The following is a 24,310-nucleotide window of genomic DNA, read 5'->3' as shown; positions in this document are numbered from 1 at the left end:
ACAGAATTTTTTATTCAAGATGAGCCAGGACCCAGGATGAGGCAGCAGAACAATTCTGCATCACTGGGCTTATTCCAGCTGACAATTAAAGCTTTCAATGATCCTTACTGATAGTTTTTAGCTACTTATGCTTTAATAGAAAAATTAACATTTTAACAACAAAAGAGAAACTTTCATGATTGGACATGTTAGGAAGACCAGGGATTACATTTTCTAATATGCTTTGTCATAGACTTTATGTGATATCATTCGTCATGTGAACCAAGAGGTGGGCACTGTGCCTCTGCATAGTACCCTCAGACTTGTTGCTTTTGTTCTGCTTCTGTCCTTTCATATCTCGGGATGCCTTGTCCCCTCTGCTTGACCCAGATATAAAATCTGCCAAAGCACAACATTAGTTTTTAAGCATGAAAATGAATTCAGTACTGTTGTAGGTCACTGTGTTCGGGAAGTTGCATTTGGTGCAGTTTTAGAAAGAGCTATCAAAGCATAATTAGGTAGCTGTTCCTAAAAATCCTTAGTTTTCCAGCCTGTCCTTGGATGGATACTTTGGGATTGTTGACCACGGACTTTTGCCTACAGCTAATATGTTCTTTTCTAAGAACAAAGAAAATTTGAGAGTGCTCTTCAATAGCTGGTTTTTATTAAATTGCTTACTAAAGGACTAAAAAAATATCCTAGACATGCTTCAGAGTATATTAAATGTAGCTGCTAATGTTTTAAGTGCATTTAGTTTAATCAAGGGTACATAAAATTTTATAAGAGGCTTAAACTGAGGGATGTAGTAGTTAGGGTTCTGGAGCCTTTATTTCTTTGAAATATGTTTCCTACAACATCTTAATAGAATTTGTGTTGACACATCATGTGACTGGAAGTTTTATCATGATAAAGTACATACATACAGGGAGATATATTGAAAGACAAAAGAATTACAAAAAAATGTGGAAGACCAAGATAAGACTATAGAAAGCAGTGATCAAAAAAAAATCAAAATAGGCAAGTAGCTCCTATTTTCTCTGTCTTATAGCAGAGGAATAAGGTGAGGGGTGACAAATATAAAGGAGATAAAAGGATTTTTTATTATTTTAAATCCAACATGTAATTAAATTTTAGGACTCATTACCAGAGGATGCTGCTGAGGTCAGGAATGTAACAAGATTTAAAGAGGGTCTGGAAGAATAAGAATATTCAATATTATGATAATTGAAGCTACAATAAGAGCTTTGAAATACATAAATCTTTTTGCTTCAGGGTTTAAGCTAATTTTTAACAATTAGTGATTAATTTGAGATAATTTTGTGGCTCAAATCCCACAACTGTTACTGTTTCTTGCAGTTTCTTCTGAAGCAACTAATGCTGTCTTTTGGTAGAGATGATTTTATGATCTGTATTGATTTAAACCTTTATGAAAATTTTCAGGCTTCTACAGGAGAAAACCAGATTTTGAACCTTTTATAAAAGAATCCCAAAATATCCTGTGGAAAACATGAAAAGCACAATGCTTGCTGTCATTATGTTTTACTTTGCAAAACTACCCCAGGGGCAAACCCTGTTTGCTCTGAAGCCATTATAATAAATAAATAACTATAGAAATCAAGTTGATCTGAGGTGGGTGATTTTGTGTTGTTGTGTTTCTTACCAAATCCTGCTGGTTCATGAAGAGCTTTATTCTCAGCTCTCAGCTGGGGAGAGTTCTCGTCATTTTGAGCTACTGTTTCTACTAGGTACTTTGGAAGGCTCTTTCAGAGGGCAGAAAGTGAGGATTTATTGACAAAATCTTAAACTAACTGTATTTCACACAAATGGAATTTGATTTTTACCCTTTACTGTTGGTTGGTGTTTTTGCAACTTTCCTTCTCTAGGGAGTTAGCCCTTTAGTCTTCCTCTAATGTTAGAGTATTTTTATTGATTTTGAAGGACTTTTGGTCAGCATGGTCAAGCATCCAATATAAAATCATGTTTACATAAGAACATGTATTATGGAAAATAAATGAAAACCTTTACATGGGTATGATATCTTTTAAACTTGTTACTTCTTAAAAGAATTAACATATAAAGCTTTAACTGATCATACGATAAGAAAAGTCAACTTTGAGCTATCTCTCTGAAATATATCCAGATGGCAAAATAGATCTATAGCACGTATGGGAAGGGGGAATATAATTTTAGCGTGATATGTCAATTTAGAATGTCTTAGTTTAAAATATTTGTAAATTCTCTTTTTTATTTTCGTATTTGGCCAGCTAACATTTGATGGTTTATGCTGCAAGCACCTGTGTCCTTATGTGATCTCTTTAATTGGGTTATTCTGGGAATAGTTTGGGTATGTAGAGGTAGCATCCCTGTCATTTGGGAGACTACGTAGCTGGGAAACTAATAAACAGATAATGCCACTGTATTTCTGTGTTCTTGTCAAAACCCAGTTGGTGAAAGCCATTGCCTCCTGGCTGCCTCAGACCAGTAGCATGTCACACCTCTGCAGTCTCTACAATCAGATCTGTGTCTTCTGCACAGCTACTGCAACTGTCCAGTGAGCATCTATAAGTCTCCTGTGTTTTTAGCTGAAAAAAGTTCACCTGGTCATCCCCACAGTTCGCTGAGGACCCTACATATCTGGGTTCACCAAGGCTCTTGCAGGCCAAGCTTTCAGGGCTTGCAGAGGGGTACTCAGAAGGAGAGTGGAAGTGATGGAAAGAGTTTTGGCCTAACATGGATGATAAATGGAGTGCAGAGGCATTTGGGAACTGCGGCTCTGGAGCATTCAAGCTCCTGTGTGTGGATAAGATGATTGCCTCCAAGGGAATATAATTTGAAGGATTAATTAGCTGTGTTTGGGAGAGGGAGCTGAAGGAGACTGTCTCAGTGGAAGCCAGCTAGGATATAAATTAGTTATATTTCAACTGAATGCAGTAGAAGACAAGGTGAGTTTATGATTGCAGGTGGCTGTTCTGGAGCGTGGATCCAACGAAAAAAGGTCACATCTTGTTGAGACCTGCTGGGGTGGGTAACCAAGACTTCTGATCCAACTTCTTCAGACTGCTGTACCTGTTTGTTTCCTGAACTATGGCTGTGATTTACATAGTGCTGGAGATGGGTAGGATACTGCAGAAGACTGGAAGCAGATAGGAGATTATGGCATTTTACCATCAGACCATCAGGGTGTGTAGACTTTTCCATTTATTTTGTTCATCTACTTTGGACATTTCAGCCCATTTGATTTGGATGTTCTTAATCATCCTTTAAGAGCCTGTGTCCAATGTTCATTGAAGAATACGAGGATTATTGATGTTAAGTGTGCCATTTAAAGATCCTTTGTGTTGTGAAAGCATGATTTTATTTCTAGTCTCCTTTTCAAAAACATCTCTCCATATGCTTTTCCTATGTCTTTTCATTTTAAGTAAATATATATTTTCCTTGTATGTGTGCTTAAAAGTGCAGTTACCTAGTTAGAAAGGAAGCCGTGCCTATATCTGTAAGAAAAATGCATTTATTAACAAAATGAAAAAGAAGATGAGTGTGGGATGTTAGTGTTGCCGGGTCACCAGGCTAGTTTAAAGTTAATTGTAGAACACTGTAGAAGAAACACATCGTACTGAGTGACTTCACAGTAAAACATAGCTCAGTGTGGATAAATATGAACTAAACCATATGGGAAAAATGCTGGCTGCACATATAGAGCAATGGCTTCTAATTTAGCTGTTATCACTTGGAAAACAGAATTAATCAGGTGGACAGTTCTCTGAAGAGACTCATCTCAATGTTCAAGAAATAAAGTGAGACCCCAGAAAACTGTGCTGTGCCTGCATGTCACATGAAGCAATTTAGTCATCCTGCCCTCATATAGCAGTATTTGAAGATAAAACCAAAGATTTTGAATTAGCTAGGAGGTTAGTAAACTCTTACAGACCGGGGCTTCTTCACTTGGTAAGAGGCAGCTTGAAGAGAATATACGTTTGTACTAATAAGAATAGTGTGGAGAATTGCAAACAGAAGAGTTGTTTACTGTTTGTCATGGTGTAAAAGTTAGGGCCACATCATGAAATGGCCAAGCAAGGGGCTCTTTCAAATACATATGCATGTACATAAATTCAGTAGTGGAACTGACTGACATGGGATGTTTAGGAGACTGGAAGACTCAAATTTGTTCAAGAAAGGATTAGATAAATTCATGGAAGAAAGAGCCATCAAGAGATATTAAATAAAAAGATGCAGATACAGCCTCTGGATCATTTACTTGTTTTAAGTTGCAGATTGTTGGAGAGTAGAAAGGCATACAGGGGAAATATCACTCAAAAGTCACTTTTGTTTTCATATATGTGTTCTCTAAGCATCTTCTGGCAGGCTCTTCCCAAGACAGGATACTGGCCTAGACAGATCTTTGGTCTAACTCAGTTCATCTGTTCTTGTGTTTTTCAAGTGCAATACTGATAAAGGCCAGGGAATACGAAAGCCTCTCTCACTATTGTTGTTTTCTGTGTGACTCTCCACCCATTAATAACTGATGGCTTTTTTGTTATTTGTGAGTCTGAATTTTTCCAAGAGAGATGCATTCTGTCAGTGTCTAAATAGTCCATGGCATGTTATTCTCTCTAGTGGTTTTCATTCATTGCTCTTGCCAGTCATGTGGCTTTTGCAAATTGCATCATGTGTTGTTTTATTCCATTTCTCAGATAATTAGATGAGATGAATGTGCCCTTCCAGTAAATTTCTTTTTCTTTGGCTCTATCAGTTTTAAATGAGACAAGAGAAATCTCTTTGTCTAATCTGCCCCCCTTCCAAAGGAAAATCCTGATTTGTTCCTGGAGATTTATTCAGATTATCATAAGCCTGTGATAAATGTAAGAAAAAAAGTCTGTTCAGAGACTGAATTTCATCTAATGGGCCCAATCACTGCTTGGATGAGGGTTACCAAAGTGAATGTCTGTAACACACGAGAGATGTCAGTATCACCAGGAATTGCTAGTACCCCTGATGTCTCTTGTGGGCTTGCTTTTCTGAAGTATTTCAGAAGATTTAATTTTACTTTCTGTTTTTCTGCTGCTACATTTCTTGTTTCCTTTGTCAATGTCAAGCAATAAAGGCTGAAAGATGCTGTTTCTCTCCACTGCATCCCTGTGCTGCCCTGGGAGCTAGAAGGAAGATGAGAGAAAAAAAGAGGATGATCAAATGTTGTGCATTAAACTAAGCAACTCACCAGTACAGCTGCCTGAAGGTCCACTATCGGGGTTGGCGAAGATGACCTGTAACATCTGAAATGAAAGCTATGGATTGGTCACTTATGAAGAGTAACATTAATAAATTAGTAGTGTGGAATTACCTGTTTTAAAGAGATAATGTAACATTAGAGCCCAATATGTAAACATAGACCAAGATTGGATGCGGTCTGCAGTAGCATGTTTAGAATTGAGCTGTACTCAGCATTAGAGGTGCACAAACACAACTATTTTTGTATTAAGCTTCATTTAATTTGATGGGTTTGATTCAACTTTTTTTCTCATTTCACATTTAAACATAACAGACTGCAGGTTTTGTTTGGCAGGAAGTTCAAGCTTTTAAATTTCATGTGATCTGTCACTTAAATGTCTGGCTTCCATCCTGCTAGGATATAATTGCTGTTTTAACTCCTCTAATGGATTGATGATTAATCCTTCAGCAGCAATTTAGAATGAACTCCAGTATTGTGGCGAGGTAAGGTAGGAAAATCAGATTTCTTCTGGGCTCTCAGGACTGGTTTTCTGTGACCCATCTTCTCCATGGACTGGAAGCGGTATGTCTCGTTTGCTATTAATTCCATCAAGAACAGGGAGTTTGATAACTCAGGTCTGGTCAGGAACTCACAGTTCTGGGAGTGTCCTAGGCAGCACAGACAGATAGATCTAAACTATACTTTTCTTTCCAGTTCTTCCTTTTTGGTCGTGTTTCTCCTAAAGGGAAAACAAAATGAAGTGCTGATTTGTGAGTATGCTTTATGCTGGCTATTTTGGGGATTCGGCAATAGAGGGCACTAGAGTAAACGCTTTCAAAAAGCAGTGTTTTAATTGGATTTGCATACAAGAGTGAGAGCTCACTTCGGTTTTTTATGTGGAAGGGATTTTCTACACATTTGTTTAGGTTTTTAACATTGGAAAGAGGATAACAGCCAGAACAAGTGGAAGTCCCAAGATACCAGCATGACACGTAGTGGAACTATGTAAATACTTTGGATCAATTTTTGACTGCTTAAACAGATATTCTTCTGTTACTTTCAATCACATTTGCAGTGCAGAAGTGTATGCAGCAATGTGTTCCTGAGCCAGGTATTTATTGAATGTAGAATCTGATGATGCCTTTAATTCTGTCAAAGGTGTATTTCAAATGAATTTTATGAAGCTGCCCCAAAAGGAAAACCAGGTGTGAGAATCTGTGTGCACCCACATCCCCATCCTTGTTCAGGCTCCGTTCTCTCAAAAGTTGGGAATTCAGCATGTGCTCTGGGCTGCTGCATTTTGTGGTTTCCACATGAAAATTTAATTTAAAGACAACCAGGGCTGCTTTTAAGCTATTGGTAGAATGTACTGGGTCTGGTGGATTAGGTAGGGAGTTGGGATTCAAATGCCTGTGGACAGGTTTGTCAGAGGAAAGGGTCCATAGCTACTATTTTGCCATCATAGCCACTCTGCTGCCACATTGCTGCTGCAAATGTAGATCAGTGCAATGCCAGGGCACCGTTCTGGCTGCCTGGCTGTGGGAAAAGTTGGAGAGAAGCATCCAGAACTTGTTGGGGAGCTGCTGATATCTGTCCCTCTGCCTGCTTCCAGCCTGACTCTGGGGCTGTCAGGTGGGGGGCTCAGCCCTCTGCTCTTCTCCTGTGCTACTTAATGATTTGTAAAGATACCTAACAACTACTGCAGTCTTACACAATTTAAGCTTAAAAGGAAGAATTACTAGTTCTGTGGGAGATCAAATGTAAATAAGTTATTGTAAATTGATTTCTAGGGCAGGTCAAATCTAGAATTTTATCTACAGGGCACTTTTTTTTGTGTGTGTGTCATAACTTCACTGCAGTTTTAGCATCAGAAACAGAGAATCAGGTTTGTTTTCTGTGCCAGAAACACAATCGTTTTGCTCTTGAACTGAAGGAGAAATACAGCTCCTTTGTGGTACATTGGTGTTGTCACTGCTAGACATGGTCAATAAAACCTGTCACTCTCCAGGTTCATCAGATTTTTGCTGTCATTTTCTCCCATTAGCCTGTGTGTGATGGGTGTGTGGTTTAATGTGTCTGCAGTACAAAAGCACTCTCTGAAGTCTCTCATGAAAGGATAGACAAGGTGATGCATCAAGTTATCTGCCAAGTTTTGTCTCTAATTCCTTGTTTGAAGTTACTGCACAGAGGAATTTGGCCTCCCCACCACTATCTGGCATGGAGAAGTGGGAGCCATAGGCTCTGTCTGCTGGACTTAATGAGCAGTTGTTTCTCTGGGGTCTCGTCCCTGGAAAGGTGCCAACAGAATCTGAGCACTTAGTCATTCCTTTTGCCTTTGATGCAAAGCTTGAGTATGATTTATTAGTCTTTGAATTTATTAACAGGCTGAGTCTTACCAGATCTCACAATTTTCACATGTAGAGCTCTGGAAGACAGCAGGAACTGCAGTGCTACAGGGTGTTTAAAAAAATCAACTAAATCTTAAGGTTATCTTAAGGTTTTTGTCAGAGAGGGACAGTGTCCCTACAAGGGGACCTCAGAAAACTAACTAGGTACATGGGAGGAGAAGCTTGCTTGCTTGAAACCCCTTTTTCCCAGTTTCATCGTTTCATGTTCAGTCTCACAGCTCAGAGCAGAAGGAATGTTATCAGCCCAAGAAGGTTGTTTCTTAAGTTGTAGCCTGGAAGTTAAAAAACTAAAGAATGCCATAGATATGTGTGTATCAAGAGGACCTAAGGAGAAATGAGGTCTCTCCTCTCCCTCTTGTTCTTGTGCCCAGGTACTTCCAGAGGAGCCCTCACAGGGAGGAGGCATTTCAGGCTGGGGAGGGAGAGCTCAGCCCTGTACCCCTCAGTTTGCCTCCCGGAGACTGGCATATCTAAGAGCTCCCAAAATCATGAGAGCCCTGGGACAGTCTCAGGAGGGAATGTATTTCAGCTTTCTAGCTAGCTGTGATACTGAAACAGATAAAGGAGATTGTGAGAAGTAAATATAACCTAAACTTGTATTTTCTTGTCTTGTGCTTTTCTTTCTGAAGTGTTTCCACTATTGCAAATTTATGTTTTAACCCTTACCTCAATTGAATGAAATAAATGTTTTCAGCCTTGTTTGCAAACAGATTTTCTGATTATTTGCCAGGGTGGCCTGGCACAGTGGGTGTTCTGTTTCTGTGGGAGTGGTGACTGTAAACAGGACTGTACGCAGAGCATTATCTAGCCAAAAGAGGTGCAGTAGTATTCAGGAGCAGCAGCCTGTTTATAGGCTGGTTGTGTGGAATCCCAGGTTTGTGCAAGAGTGTCCTGTGACAAGTCTTAGCTGGATCCTGTTGGCAAGCACTGGAAGAAGGGAGAAGACTTGAGATTGTTGTCATGTTGATAAAAATACAAATGAGCTTTACCAACAGATTAAATTTACTTTAATTCTTTAATACTTCAGAGTAAATAAAAGGAGTTTGTGCCTGTCACTTAGGGTGAGGCGCTCGGAGACATTTAAGCACCTGAGAACCAGGGTGGATTTTAAGAGCTGAAAAACCCTTCCTCATTAATGGTTTTTACAGTCACTGGCATCAAGAGTGAACAATCCTCCCTCAGTAATCAGGGACCTTCTCTGTGGCAACTGCCAGCAAGCTTAGCTGGCTAACAGTGGTCTCTTGGAGATGCTTAATCTATTCAAACACCTACATCCCAGTTCTTCAGTGTGCAGCTAGGTGGCAATGTCTCCTTCCACTCTTTGGGCAGGCTGGTAAGCTGCCCTGGCATGCCAGTCCTGGCCAGCCTGCCTCACAGCCCCTCCCCCTGGGCTAAGGATGACTTTGACATAGAACGCATGTGTCTTGGTGTTTACCATTATCTAGCAAACCCTCTGGCACGAACCAGGTTAAGATAAGCTTGTACAAAAAAAAAAAAAAAAAAAAAAAAAAGTATTTAGAAGCTCTAAAATAGACTACAGGATTATAGAGGTTTGTTAGAGGTACCAGCAGCAGAAACTGAAAAAAATTCACTTTAAGCTCTTTAATCTAAAATAACTGTCATTCCGTCCTGTTTTGCAGTTGGGAAGCTGAATTTATTTGTTAACCAATTATTTGCAATATGGTGCATACAGTCAGAAGTGTGGTCCCTGTGTTCCCAGGCAGCAGGGATGTTAGACAGTCCCAGGCTCATGCAGGCTGCTGATTTTTATACCTCTTCCTCTCCTTTGGACCTCACTTGGAGTTCTCTGTCAGTGATTCACTCAGGGAAGAGTTTTCTCAGCAAAAGGCTGATTGCTCCCTTGGGCTTTGCAAATGTAATGTCCTTTGGATGTGGCAAAGTCGGGTTGTTGCCTGCCTAGAATGATAGATAAACATAGCTAAAAACTCTGATTTTTAAATGGGTCAGTCATACAGCATTTTTTTGTGTGGTACCCAAACTCGAGCTTGGTAAGGCACTAGGCAGACAAAATGAGTATTTGGGTTGGATCCTGGACTGTTCTATTAGAGCTAAAGCACATGCCTTCTGCTGAGGTCCAAATATATGAACTCATGATTTTGCAGGTCTGTGCCATAGGCACTCTATCTCAGTCACCACAAGTAGCCTGTTACAGGAGCTTATCCTGTTCCCAGGCCAGGGTTCCTGACCCTGAATGGGGCCATGGCACTTATAGATAAAGTTGCAGTTAAAGTTCAGGCTTCTTGGAGAATTTCCCTAGGAAGCAAGTTAAGCCAGTTCTATGGTCTTTCTCTGCTTGGGAAAGTGATAGAGGATCCTCTCTGTGGGAATGCCCCATAGAGGGCTTTATGACCTGTGGCCATGAATGGCCAGTGTACCTGTTGAAAGCAGTCTACGGAGAAACAGCAGAAGACCTTACGTGGCAAAGTGGTACTTGTGGATAGGCACATGTTTACAGGGGTTTGGAAAATGTGGGCGTTGCTGGATCGCAGTCTGATGTAAGGCTTATGTAGCTCCACAACAGAGAAAGAGCACAAAATACACACAGAGATCCCTCGGGGGAAAGGATGGCTGTAAGGAGCTTGGAATGGCCATAAGGAGACTGTCTTATCTGTAATAATAGGGATCCCTTAAAAATCACTAATTGGGTAATATGGTTGCCATGGACTTTATTTTAATCTCAGGCTGAAGTTAAGTGTGACTAAGATATAAAAAAAAAATCAGAAATAAAGGGAATTTCTTCAAGATAAAACCAGTGTTACAGCGGGGCTCCACCCTGTAGCAGCCGTGCTTAAACCTTCCTAAGGGCTGTTTATTCAAATAGGTTTCTTGTTCCATTACAACATTGACTGAAACTGTTAAAATCTTTATAGCAACTTTAACATCAAACTAGAATGTAGACATTTGAGCATCAGCAGAAAGGAGAACAACAGAACATATATTAAGCATAAACTGAAATGTGACATGCTGATATTAATGTATTGTGGAAATTATACAGTTCAATTTTGCCTCGCAGGAGAAATATTGCTGAACTTCATTCTCCTTCCTTTTGTGACCTGCTGCCTGAAAATGGATTAAAAATCAAAGTATTAAGCACCTTACATAGTCCGAATATTTTTCCAAGAAGCTTTACAGGCATACCTTCTGTAGAGCAAGGACAGCAGTAATCTCTCTTCTGCTTGCTGGGAACCAAGCCACAGACTCTCACATAAAGGTTATTGTCTCAGTTTAAGGAGACTGAAGTGTTTTGCTAAGGAGAATGAGTTATGAGGTAGACCAAACTCCTCTCTCTCAGCAATTGTAAATCCGAAATTGAGAGGCTCCAATCGAGGAAGTATGGAAAAAGGAAGAAATAACAACCCTTTATTAAAGGATATATGTATATTGGCAAAACCAGCAAAAGAACACAAAAACAACTAAACAATAATCCTGTACCCAAAAGTCCCCTTCAGAAAGGGAACAGTCTGATACTTCTCTGTCCTCTAGAGCAATTCTAATCCCGGTTGGCAGGAGCGCTGTTGGATCACTGGAGGAGCAGAGCCTGCAGTGCTCGGTGTTGGTCAGCAGGGGACGCTGTTGGGCTCTGGTGGTGGCCCCCTGAGGCCCCGGTGTGTGGGAGAAGCCGACAATGGAGATTTCCCCCCCACTGAGGAGGAGAAGGGGGAAAAGGGGAAAGGAGGGCAGTTTCTTTCCCACGAAACTCATGCTGTCTGCAGCTGGCTGTGGTCGGGGCTCCCCCCTTTCCTCGTCGAGCACAAACTCTCTGATGAAATCTGAGCAGGTCCGGCTGGTAACAGAGCAGACCGTAGGCAAGTGGAGGCCGGAGAACAGCCAGATGACCAGGTTGAGAGCAAAACAGCCTCAGAGCTTTTCCAGCACACACCTTGCCCCCGTTAAGGCAAAAAGGTGAAGTGCTGCTTTCTAAGGAGAGGACGGGAAAGAAAACTCCCCCCTGCCCCCCAGCCTTAGAGAGGGCCGTCAGCCTGGAATGTAGTTCTGCCAGCCAGCTCCTTTGTGTAGGTCAATCACCCAACACAGAAAACTGCCTTCCCCATTCAACATTCCTTCCCCACATTGCAGCAGGGGAAAGAAAATTCCCGTTTGTTTTTTTAGAACAAGAAAACCCATGACAACTATTTTACTTGATAGCTTCCTAACATGGCAGCAGGACTAAGTTGTACACCCTCCTCATGCTTTCTAATGACTTCTTCAGTCAAAGATAATACAAATTTGGGTATGAACTTTCCATGTGCTTCAGTTGCTCAGGCACAACACACCTTTTGCATATCCATTTGGAAGTTAAATTTTTCTGGCCCATCACAATAATGAACATACACATTTCCCAGGCAGGGAAGACCACAGCAGGATAGAGAGACTTTGCTATTGAGACTCTGCCTGCCTCTGCCTGGTTTAGTAGTGCTCAATTACTAGGTCTGATGTTGAAGCATCTGTTGGGTTGCCTGCATGTTCCCTTGCTTACTTTCTGCTGCCCGGCCCTGTAGCAAATTGGTTATGGGAACAACTATTTACAAGTTATCAGGCAAAATCAAGTTTAAGGTGAAGAAAAGCCAGACATCAGGTAGGGTCTATTCATGTAAAATGAAAGTGTTGAAGTCTTACATTTTAACATTGTGAAGGCAGGATAGGAGTAGTCTTAATTTCATGCAATTTTAAAATTTGCTAAGTTATTTTTTTCTATTACTCTAGTGTCATAGGTTTACTTGTTCTAAAAATCCAAATAGAAATTTTCCTTTCCCCTGTCTCACTGTAAGAGAAGGAGGTTGAGAGAGGAGGGGAAAGGGGTAATTAACTATACAAAAGAACTAGCTGGCAGGCCTGCATTCCCGGCTAATAGCCCTTCTAAAAACTGCAAGGAGGAGTTTTGTTCTCCTCCTCTCCTTACAAACAGGGGACACTTGACTTTTCTGCCTTAACGGAGGCAAGGGGGTGAGTGCTTGTGTTTTGGAAAAGTTTTGAGGCCATCTTGCTCTTCATCTGGTCATCTGGCTGCTCTCCGGCCTTGGCTTGCCTGCGCGCTGCCCTGTCTGCAGCCCGAATCTGCTGGAGATTTTGTGAGATTCATCGGAGATTTGTGCTCGTCGAGGAAAGGGGAGAGTCCTGACCGCAGCCAGCCGGAGACAACGTGAGTTTTGTGGGAAACAAACCGCCCTTCTTTCCCCTTTTCCCCCTTCGCCTCCTTGGTAGGGGGGAGAGCTCCATTTCAGCTCCCCCAGGGATCCAACAGCGTCCCCTGCTGACCAACACCGAGCACTGCAGGCTCTGCTCCTCCAGTGATCCAACAGCGCTCCTGCCAACCGGGATTAGAATTGCTCTAGAGGACAGAGAAGTATCAGACTGTTCCCTTTCTGAAGGGGACTTTTGGGTACAGGATTATTGTTTAGTTGTTTTTGTGTTCTTTTGCTGGTTTTGCCAATATACATATATCCTTTAATAAAGGGTTGTTATTTCTTCCTTTTTCCATACTTCCTCGATTGGAGCCTCTCAATTTCGGATTTACAATTGCTGAGAGAGAGGAGTTTGGTCTACCTCATAACTCATTCTCCTTAGCAAGACACTTCAGTCTCCTTAAACTGAGACATCTAGTCAAGCCACTGTTGCAATAGAATAATAAGGTTCTTTATTATGTCTCAGTAGTTGACAATGCAACTTTTAAAGCATAAGATTCGTATGTTTAATAAATCGACACTTGCTTTGCATTTCCTAACAATTCAGGACAGTTATGCATATGCAGTGTTCATTGATGCATCAGTTTCATAAATAAATGCAGTGTACAGGACAGTCTGAGCATTAGTAAAATAAACCTGTTAGCTTTTCTAGATGTCAGGGAATGCTTTTATCACCTGTGCCGATTTAAAGCCTCCAGATCTTTGATTTCAAAGAACAGAATTCATTTCAGATCACATCAGGAAAGAGCACCTGGTTCTGATTGCTTTCCAAGCAGAAATAATACGGCAATCCACACTCTGATGACCAAAACAGTCTTTCCAGAATAATAGCTACTTTTTGAACTCATGGAAATTTTGGGAGTGCTCCAGTAAGGGATTACCAGAAAGACATATTTTTTTTTAATTTGCTGCTGCCTGGACCTTTGTGAAACATTGTATGCCACGATTGGAATAAAATAATCTATTTAAAACTAAAACAAATATGAAAAAAAGATTTAAAGTATTACTGTTCTAGGAAAAAATCATCCTTTTTCTGATCTTTCTGAACTTATAATCAGTATGTTAAAATCTAGCTTATGATTGAATGTTTTATAGATGAAGCTTTTACATTTTTTGCAATTATGCCTACAATAGCAAGGTGGAAATTATGAGCTTGTCTTACAAATAATATTAGGGACTCACAAATTAAAATGAATATAAATGACAAACAAAACAGCATTGAGAGTTAATGTTTCCTAACTTAATAAGTAATTCTGTTTCAGAACACTGTTTAGCTAACAGACTTTTTCCTAATATTATTTGTGAAAATGCGTCTTTAGAATTGGGCATGCTCAGTATATATATTTGTGTAATCGTAGAAAGTTGGGGAATTAGCAAAGCCTGGTGTCCTGCAGATTTGTGCCCCATTCCCCATAAGCTCCTCACCATGGAGCTGATATGCAGTAGCTAGTTGTCCAGACATTGCCAGACAATGGTGTAATAGGTGAATTTTGCCAGCCTTGCCTTGAGTGTGGGTATTAGTTTGGGTCTTCCTCCTTTAGCCAGGAGATAATTTTCATAAAACTTGTATGAACTTAATTAGCTTTTAGGTCATGTGTAGTTGAAATAGTTAGCTCTTGCAGAGTTACAGGGGGAGAACAGAAAGGTAGACATGCAGTGTGATCTCATAAGCATTTTTTCTACAAAAGAAGGTAACTCAACTTGCAAAGTAAAGAACTCAGAAATAAGGGGGAAAAAAGAAATTCAAAGATTACTTTCATTTGACCTTTTTTTACTTGTGCATTACTTATACTAGTATATTGCTTATATTTTTAATGAAGTGCTCCCATCCTGGTTTTCTCATGGAGCTGCCCTGTTCCCTCACCCAATGAACAATGGCTCCGAATTTTATTTATTCCTGTCAGGTAAGGATGAAGCTTTTCAACTGTGTCTTAGGGAGTTCTTTCCCAAGCAAAATCATTAAACTTGCCTTAGTGCACGTGTAGCACAAATACTGTATCAGGCAAAGGAATGTGATTGCATTACCCACATTTTAATTTTTACTTTTGGATGATCTGCTGGTACAGGGATCTTACATTAAAGATCCAGTTCCCAGCCAAGAGGAACAGCATTTCAGAGAGCACTGTCCTGTCTTGCCCCATAACACCACTGATGAATATGAATTGGAAATGGGAATGTTCAAGAATTTATTTTTCAGGCACTGTAATGGGAATCTAATCAAACATTAGGGAAACTGGTCTTTTTGAGAGGTTGATAAGGGAACAAAAAGCCCACCCAGAATTCCTCTTTTACTATAAATCTGGAAAGTGTAAAGCTTTGTAACAGAAAAAAAAATAAATTTAAGTGTAGTTTAGTTAGACAAAATAAAAGCATTTCCTCCAAAAGTCATTCTTGGAAATGGCTGAATTGTTTTAGCTGAAATGTTCTAAAACAAACAGCATGATGTTCCCCAGCATGGTAACTTGAAGTACAAGTGGTTTCTCTTTGGCAAAATTATAAGCAATTTAAAACCTAAAAATAGAAAGTGACATTCAGTGCTAGACAAAAGTGTCATCATGAACTCTGCCCAACTTACATAGAAAACTAGAAAATATAACAAGGCTTCCAAGCAAATACAGGTTGTTTTTGTAAATACTCTTGAAGTGATTCTCTCTTTGAGATTAAAGGGCATATGAATCACCTGATTTCTTACTAGAGATGGGGTCATCTGCCCCTGTTATAATGAATTTACATTTCTAATAGCCATCTCAGTTGACTTCGCTAGCCAGGAAGTGAAATTTCTGAATTGTTACTGAAGGCAACTTTGTGATATACCAGCTTAATTAGGCTTCAGATAAACCACTCATTCTGTTTTCAATATTCATGTGTATATTCTTAAGAGAAGCTAGAGCTTAAAACACATAAACCCAACAGTAATTCTATGTGGGTAGAATTTTTTTATCTGTAAATCAAAAATATTGTGTCTTTTCTGAGAATGGCCCCTTTTGTGCTTACATTACAACAGCTAATACCTAGTTTGTGGCAGGGACCTTTTGCAAAAACATCTAACTGAGGCAGCCCTGATCTAACCAAAGAACTACTTAACTGCAGCACTGCCAGTGTGACACTGGGAGGTGTGCTGTGCTGTCACCTTCGCTCCAGTGAATTTACATCTCCGCTAGTATGTAGCTATTATTATCTTTATGTGCGGATGGGGAGGTTCAGTCGAGAGGTGGTAGTTTCTCTGAGGTCACGTAGCAAATGAGGATGTGTCTCACTCCTAGGTTCTGCCTGCAGCAACCTCATTTCTAAACACCACTTCTGTTTGTTTGTTGTTTTTTTTTTTTTGTGTGTCTGTGTGGGTTTTTCTAAGATTGCAAGTACACCTGCCATGCTCACTGCCAAGACCTGGTGCACCTGGGCTGCCGGCGGAATGGAAAATTAATGGACTGCCTCGCTCCGCATGACGCCTTAGATTCATCTTGCAACAAGGGTCAGGTAATAGATCTTGTGTTCTTGTAATTACTGCTTTCTCTTGTCAGCTCTGTAATGAAGTGCGGTCTGCCTGCCTCACCCAGATGCTCAGGAAGAATGTCTCACTTAGGCATGGCCAGCAAACCTGGATTTCTCACTCAGTGCTGTGATTTTACGTTACTGCTGGGTCAAGGTGCAACTGGCTGCTGCCAGCTGAGTCACTCCTGCTCAAATTAGTTTTCAGCTAAACTGACTGAAAAGTAGTCCAGCAAAACTGTGTTTTTCCTGTTGGTTCAGGTCACTGTGGGGTCAAAGCAGGCATGTACAGCAAGAGATGAGAACATGAGGACAGAGCTCCTCTTCGTACAGACTTGTCCATACCACAAAGCAGTTCACAGAGTGATCATGATGGCCCAGGTGCCCTGTGCTGCTGGGTGTAGTGCCATAGGGAGGCAACTAAAACTAAGGGTGGGGTTATTTGTGACCATTAGAGATCCTACTTGTTTAGTGTTAATTCCCCAGTTCTTATCAAATCCCTGTTAGGGTAATTTCAAATTTCCTTGCCTGGATTCCCACTGGCTTCAATGGCTCATGGTGTGCTTCCTCATTTCCTCATTTACTTTTTTGTCCTCCACAAAAGTCCATCCAGTCTTAATCACATGTTACACTATTGAACATTTACACCTAACCAGTAGAAACTTCAGAGAGGGCACCTGTGATAAAACAGAGACACACTCCTTTTTTATTTTTTGGAGGCAGGAAGGATGAAAAAATGCATTGGGTTTTTTGTGTGCAAGTTCCTTTCTTCAAGCCTTTTATTTAGGCACTAAAAACCCCTTCATTAACCAAGGTCTGGTCTAAACTTAGACTTTTACTGGTTTAACTGGAAAGTGTTATTCAAAATCTAATTAGTGAAAATAAATTGGTATATACATATTCACAGTGGTCGGTTTAGCCTTTATACTGTTTTTAGAACTCATATTCAAGAAATGTCCTTACTGGGGGAGAGGGAAAAAATCCCAATTGATCCCAGACCCAGCCATCATTGGGAATGTTCATATTATTCACTGTAAGAATCAAGTGATTCATAGAACAGTCAGACCTACCCTGGCTTTCACTATCCACAGAATTTCCAATCACAGACTGCACCATCCTGCAAACTATCAGCTGTAGAACTTGTGCCCACCCAAAATTCTCCTGTCTCCAAGAAGTCTCCTCTCACTTCAGCCCCACCGTAAGATGCATAAATGCATAAAACACACCAATTGTACACCCTGTATTGCTTTTCCTACCCAAAGGATATCATGTTAGCAGGTTTGTGGGGTGGGTTGTTTGGGTTTGGGGTTTTTTTTAAATAATATTGTACTGAAGAAGAATTTTTCCATTTAAGTTAAGCATATTTTGATATCTTACAAATATTTATGTTGAGGCCTTAAAAGACTATTTTGTATCTCAAGAAACTAGAACTCTTGGCTATTTTTTCTTGCAGTATTGCTAATTTTTAGTATAACTGCCTTTACAAGCTGCCCAGTTATGTACATGAAAGATTGTCCCATAAATATGTTACCATACTACAAAAAGTACCATTTTTAGACAGTAACTTCTGCTTAAAGTTTTTGTTTCCTGAAATCAGTCTGATCTGAGGAACCAAACTGATGCCCCTTGTCTTCAAAGTCATTACTGTTTTCCTACTCCAGTTTACCAACTTGTCTGACATGCAGTCACAGTTCATTGTAGTAACAGCCTTATTTAAAGGCAGATACTAAATAATACTAGGGAGGACAAGGGAATCCTCCTTGAAGATTACAAAAGTTTATTCTAAGCCAGCTCCGAAGTCCAGCTACACAATTGTGAACCAAAGATGATGTACTGCCATTTCAGTGAATTAGTCTGAGGAAACACAAAGCAAAGCAAACTTAACTTAATGGAAAAAGCAGCAAGAAATGTTAACATATAGTTGAGATAAACCCAGGACTTTAATTTCTCTGTGATGATACTCACCAGTAAATCAACTAAAATATTGTAAGTGCCTTCTCAGAGGATTCCAAATTAAAAAATAGCACAGCACTTTTCCTTCTCAGATTTCTATTAAGCAAAATTTCTACAGAATATATAGAAGGCCTAAAATCTTTAGATTTTAGACTTTATCCTTGGACCTTGCCATAAACATGTCAGACAAATTCCAGGAAGCATTTTTACAATTTCATTTTTTTTAGCAGGAAAAAAAAATGGAACTTGCTACAGACATGCCAAAACCAATTTTTATGAAAACCTAATTCTACCAAAAAAGTAAAACAACCCAGATAATTAAAAACCATATCTTGTCACACAAAGATTGTAATGACTTCTAGTGAACAGAGAGGAAAGAGATGGAATCACCATTCTGAAAACGTTCAAAAAAACAAGTAGATGTGGCACTTAATGATATGGTTTAGTGGGCGTGGTGGTATATTTGATCAGAGGTTGGACTTGATGATCTTGGAGGTCTTTTCCAATCTTAAAGACTCTAGGATTTTAAAATTTCTGAGACCCCTTGCTGAGCTTTCTGTGTGTCCTCCAGGTCATCACTGAATTTTCTCTGCAAGTGCAACATTTTATCTTGTAGGAGAGATGCTGCTCCAGCCACCCAAACTGTGACTGAGGGCAGAGTGTCTCTTGTGAGCTCCTCATGACTTGCTGTTGGAAAGAGTGAGGGGAATAACTCAGATGCTGAAAGCAAGAGTAGCAGGGATGGGGACAAGGAAGGACAGGGCAACATAGGTTTTGAAAGTGCAGGTGACTGTCAGCAAGACAATACCACTGGAGCAGAGAGAGAAGGGCATTAAAACTCATTTTTACTCAAAAAGACTCATACAGCTTGGCTGTGAGAGATCTAAGAAAGAGCTAGTGCTGTCTTGGGTATGAATACTGAGCAAGGAAACTGTTTCTTGCTCTTTGAGGCTTACAGTACTTAGGGAAGCCAAATTTCATGTGCATTTGTTTGTGTGCAACAAGATCGCATCAAAGAAGTACTGTTTTTTTTCCTACTGATTTCCTTCCTCTTGGAAGAAGTCACACTTTGGCTGCTTGCAGTGGATGACAGTTGTTGCAAATCTCCTCTTTCCTCACTAGCTGTTTGGGTCAGTGCATGTCTGACATTTGATACATGTAAGATGAGGATTCTAGTGCTGTTTTCAGCATCCGTCATCCGTTGCTTTTGAAGCAGCAATCATTTACGTGCAGAAAACCTGGAATGGTTCCTGTTGGGTCATTTTCTTTGCACACAGCTGTCCCTGATGCACAGCGCAGAGCTAGCCCTGGAAACTGCAAGGTTTGAATTCACTCCTTCCTCTGCTACTGACCTGCTTGTACCTCTTTGTCTTTCTAGGACTTGCCTACTTTTCTTGTAGGTAAAAAAGGAATTAGAATTTTTTAGAAGAATTTTAAGATCTCTAAATGGGAACACTGTTGCAAAAGTCAGCATTTACAGGTTACTATTTAATTAGACACTCCCAGCTCAGCTGCTTTCTCAAAACTACTTTCCTTCCATGCTAAAATTTTCTGGACTTACCAACATTAAGGTGATTTTTTCCTTTCTGTTTAAAGTTTGAACCTACATCTCATATATAAAACTGAACAGGTGGTTTGTATATGATTGTGAAGGGGTCAGAGGATGGGAAAAAGACTGAATCTATTTTCTTTAGAAACTTATTCTTGCGTTCTTATTCTGTGGATGGTGTCTAGTCTGCAGAGTTTTAGTTAGACACAGGATCATGCTTTTGAAGCACATCATCCAGTTGTCTTCACTTCCCTTGTTTTGGTTGATATCAGGGAGCAGTCTTAGGGCACATAAAATTAATTCCACTTCAGGTGAAAATTAAGCTGTTTCCTGAAACCTCTGAGAAGCAGCACTCCAGGAGCCTACCTAACACTCATGGTCCGCAGGATCAAAGCAGAGATTTTCTTAAGTAAAACCTATGAAGTGTTTGTAATTAGGACTTTGGATTCTCAGCACCACTCACTTTCCTTTACAGAGCCACTTGTGTTGCAGTACTGTATTTGCTAACGTAGGTGTTAGATTCTTGGCACAGAACAGTCCCCAGTGAGAAGCAAACTGATATGTGTTCCAGCAATGCCCGCTTTTGCTTTATCTACATCGTGACTTTGAAAATCACATGGCATGCAAACCCAGATAATTTTGCATGAGCTATGCTAGTCAAATGCATAGCTTCAAAGATCGCACATGTATTTAGGATTGTCTCATCCATACAGTGAGCATCAATTTAAAATGCAAAGGAATTTTGCAGAACTGCTCGAACTTTATAGTATTAATAGAGAGGAATTACTTGCTAACAAGCCTTAGTCCTGGGCTTTGTGCCTTTTCATCCTACTGAGATAACCATTTTGTTTTGAAGTGCAATTTGTTTATGTGGGCAAAGCACTAGTTTGAAGTCATTATATTGGCATTCTTGTGCTGGTACAATTTAGATCTCTTCTTGTGAAGGTACATGGCACCTCCTTATTTGTATAAGTTCCTCTACACGGGTAGATTATTACTTTGAATATGATGGTAGACAGTGCTTTGAGCCCTAACTCTATATGGCCTAAAACCATTTTAGCCTGGTTCAGGCAATGTGAATATATATTCTGCTTTTTCCGAGTGGTATAAACTGCACTTCATGACCTGGTGGTGCCCTGAGTGCAGCAGAACTTGCAGCTCAGTTGTAGTTCCTGGTCCTGAATTCTCGTTCATGCCTGTACACTTTTGCATGTTTCCTGTGCCCTTTCACTCCCAGTGGCATCTGCACTGCTGCTTTTGGACAATGCTGTTTTAAAACGGGTCAGGAAAATGTTGTAGCTTCTGATATTCGCTCTTGCAAAGCTTGATCAGCTCTTCAGTTCACAACACAGCTTTTGAACAGTGCTGTCAGCACAACAGGGACTGGGTGTTGTGATGTGGCTGGAACACCTTAAACTCCAAATAACCCTGAACAAGTATCTTGTTGAGCCAGAGTTTGAGAATCTGGGTTTAGGATTTCCTTGTGGGGGAGAGGAATTCCATACAGGCTCTTAACTGATTTTGCAAAGGGAGTTAAGAGATTTCCAAGGAATTTTCATCCTGTGCAATTCTGACAGCCACTAGAGCACTTTGGTGCACACGAGTGTTCAGATAGTCTCAGAATCTGGAATATGGTCATGCTGCTTGACTTTGTTAACAAGTAATTGAAGCAAAAAACCTGAACTTCGAGCTCCTTTCTCTATTTGTGGAAATATTTATATATATACCTATATATATTTAATTACAAAAAGATCTAGGAAATTCCATGATGTAGCTGTTCTTAGAGATCATTAAGGCTGCAAGGTTAAATACTTGAAAATGAAAGTCACAATGTCAAACATACTGCAAGTACCCAGTGGCAGAAATATATGGCTCAGATGAAAAGGGGATGGTGTTTTGCTAATTGTGTGGCCTTAAGTACTTCCCTTCTGAACAGACTTCCTATAGTAGTTAAAGAGGAAATGATGGATATAGGTTCTCTGTGGTCTTGTAATAGAGCTCAGAAAGAACTGGGGAAAGAGTTGCCATTTTCTTCCAGGAAAAAGCAGAGTGGGATGAATAAAGCTCCCTTCCAGCAACCCTCTCCTGAGCTACCACATTGCCCATTACAGGCATACCACCTCTGACTGACAATGCCAAGGCCTTCTCAAAGTCTAAGAAGTACTGAAGCCATTATGTGGACTTTAATTTTTTCCTATTTTTCTGTCACTCTGGATGGATCAAAATGTTGCAATTTTTTATGTATGAGCCACAGATAGAATTTATTTTCTCCTTCAAGATATCAAGCCTTCTGAAAGAGGTCTCACTGGACTCAAATTTTCCCAAAGGCAGAGGGTGGTCAGAGATGAAGTTTGTACAAGACCTGAGGCATTTGGTAAAGCATAGGAAGAGATATAGGCTGTCACAAATGACTTGGACAACAACAACCCACAGATTGCTTTAAATTGCCTGAATGCCATGGAGAACATTGAGAGGAACTCACAGTGTCAGTATAGAAACTTCTGGACCTGGGAGGGCACTGAGGTTGTCACCTAAATGTAACTGGAACTGAAAGGGGTTTCAGTTCTGACCCTTCAGAGATGCGGTAGCTGCATATCTCTTTTCAAAAAGAAGACACTGAGAAAAAATTGACAGCACAGAGCAGAATATCATGATTTAGATGTGTACAGCTCTAGATGAATAATGAAAGCTACCATTGAGCTATTGATTGCTCTCGTCTACTAACTCTTGGTAGTGGTATTTCAAATCTCTATTAAGCTTGGTCATGCTTGGTAGTAGTTGAAAGGAAAAGAAGAAAAGTGAATTATGTTTGTTTTGGCAGACAGAGTATGATTTCATTTTTGCCAGTGACTGAAATCTTTTAAACCAAACGTGAAGCTCATTTCAGTTCTACTTGTGTATATTGCTCACGTTACTATTACGGAAATCTCTTTGCTGAAAATAAAAAACTTTATAGACTATACAAACTGGAAATTATTCCCAAGCTTTCAAAAAATAATTTGAAAGTATCCACAAGAGTTCCTGGGGCACTACCGTCTGCAGCCTTTTCTGACAGAGATATTATTAAAATGGGCTTTGTACAATACTGACTTAAGATCTTTAAATCATAAATTAATTGCAACATTCTATGGAGTCTAATTTACTATATCAGCTATTTGGTCTTCTTTAGTATTCTTTGGCATAAGCCTCATGGAATAGTCTGTTGGGTTTGCTAGAGCACACTGAAGAAATGCGCAGGCTGATGGTGACTGAGGCAGTAGTTGAATATTGCAAGTAGGATAAATCCAAAAGTCATATTTAAATGAGGAGGGCTTTTTAGAACTAAGAATAGATTTCAAAGTCCAGTAAGTAAAGACTGGATGGGGCATGTGGTGAGGGGACTTGTATCATCATACCACCAAATAGTGTTAATATTAAAATTAATATTTTTGACAGGATGAACTTCAGCTTGTTGGCACCTGGTGGAAATCTTCAGCCCATAGAAGCAATCTGAATTGTGATCTTACACCACCGTTTTTTAAACATTTTTTAAAAACCACAGATTTTGATCAGTAAATCTATCTTTAAACATTTTTTCTTAAGTTGGGGTTGTTGGGGTTTTTTTCCATTTTAAGTACATGGTTAATATTCAGGCCTGACCTTTCAAACAGAAAGGTAGCAAGCTCATTGCTTAAAGCACACATTGCTGAAACCTAGAGATCAGTTATCAGTTGGTTAGCAACCAGATCAACTCCAGTCAAACAGCTCCGATTTTCTAGTCCTGTAGAAGTCAAATTCAGGAAATTTGTTTCAGGAAATCAAATTACAGGATGAGGGGAACATTTAAAATGAGTTTTTGATTTTTGTAGAGCTGTGTGTTTTCATATTCAAGAGGTTTGTATCATATGTTTCCCTAATAATGTAGGCAGCTTCAACCTGCTGTTTTGTCAGCTTTCATTGTAAGATCAATGTTTTTCTTCCACTATTTATTTCTAATACAGACTATTCTTACCACACACATTTTTCCACCATCCTTTCTGGTTCCTGCTGTCAGTGTTGTTGGCTGAAGAATGTAAAATATACCAACTGTATTTTTTTATTGTGCCAGTTTTCTTCCTAATTCAAAGTTTTTAATATCTTCTCAGTTTCTCAGCAGGCTCAGCAGAGCACAGATGATTACATTACAAATTTAATACAAGTAATACAGGCTTGCATGTTCTGTGTGTTCCAGGTGGTTCTCTGATATTCAAATAGCATTGCCTAATCATGCTGAGAAAAGGTTCAAGGAGAACTGATCCTCTAAAACATTAAGTTCTGTGTGTTGTGTGAGTTATAAAGTGTGATAAGTTGCAGACTGATGTAAGGGGTGGCCAGGCTTTGCTGGAGCAAGCGGAGGGGAGGCTGGCAACACGCCAGGATCCTGAGGGTTGGGCTTGTGATAGTTTGCAGCAAAGGGCTCAGAGAACAGTTTCTGTCTTACCTTCAGGGTAGATTTTCAACATGCAGATCAGGACAGTATGTTTTGATGTGATGTGTGTAGGCA

The 24,310-nt window shown here is 39.9% G+C and overlaps 1 protein-coding gene across 3 annotated transcripts in view; it reads left to right on the top strand.

Annotated features, from left to right (window-relative positions):
- RASSF3 (Ras association domain family member 3) overlaps positions 1 to 24,310 on the top strand; it is a 110,998-nt gene that overhangs the window by 16,787 nt on the left and 69,901 nt on the right. For 2 of the 3 annotated variants that reach the window (XM_064655784.1, XM_064655781.1), the window contains exon 2: positions 16,150 to 16,274. In XM_064655784.1, the coding sequence (XP_064511854.1) occupies positions 16,221 to 16,274 (54 nt within the window). In that variant the 5' untranslated portion in view covers positions 16,150 to 16,220. Of the gene's footprint in view, positions 1 to 16,149; positions 16,275 to 19,467; positions 19,561 to 24,310 lie in introns of those variants that run through there. The other variant, XM_064655783.1, reaches the window with a different exon arrangement.

The sequence above is a fragment of the Pseudopipra pipra genome, chromosome 5, assembly GCF_036250125.1.
Source record: "Pseudopipra pipra isolate bDixPip1 chromosome 5, bDixPip1.hap1, whole genome shotgun sequence".
Classification (NCBI taxonomy): Eukaryota; Metazoa; Chordata; class Aves; order Passeriformes; family Pipridae; genus Pseudopipra; species Pseudopipra pipra.
This window is presented reverse-complemented; position numbering and strand designations above follow the sequence as displayed.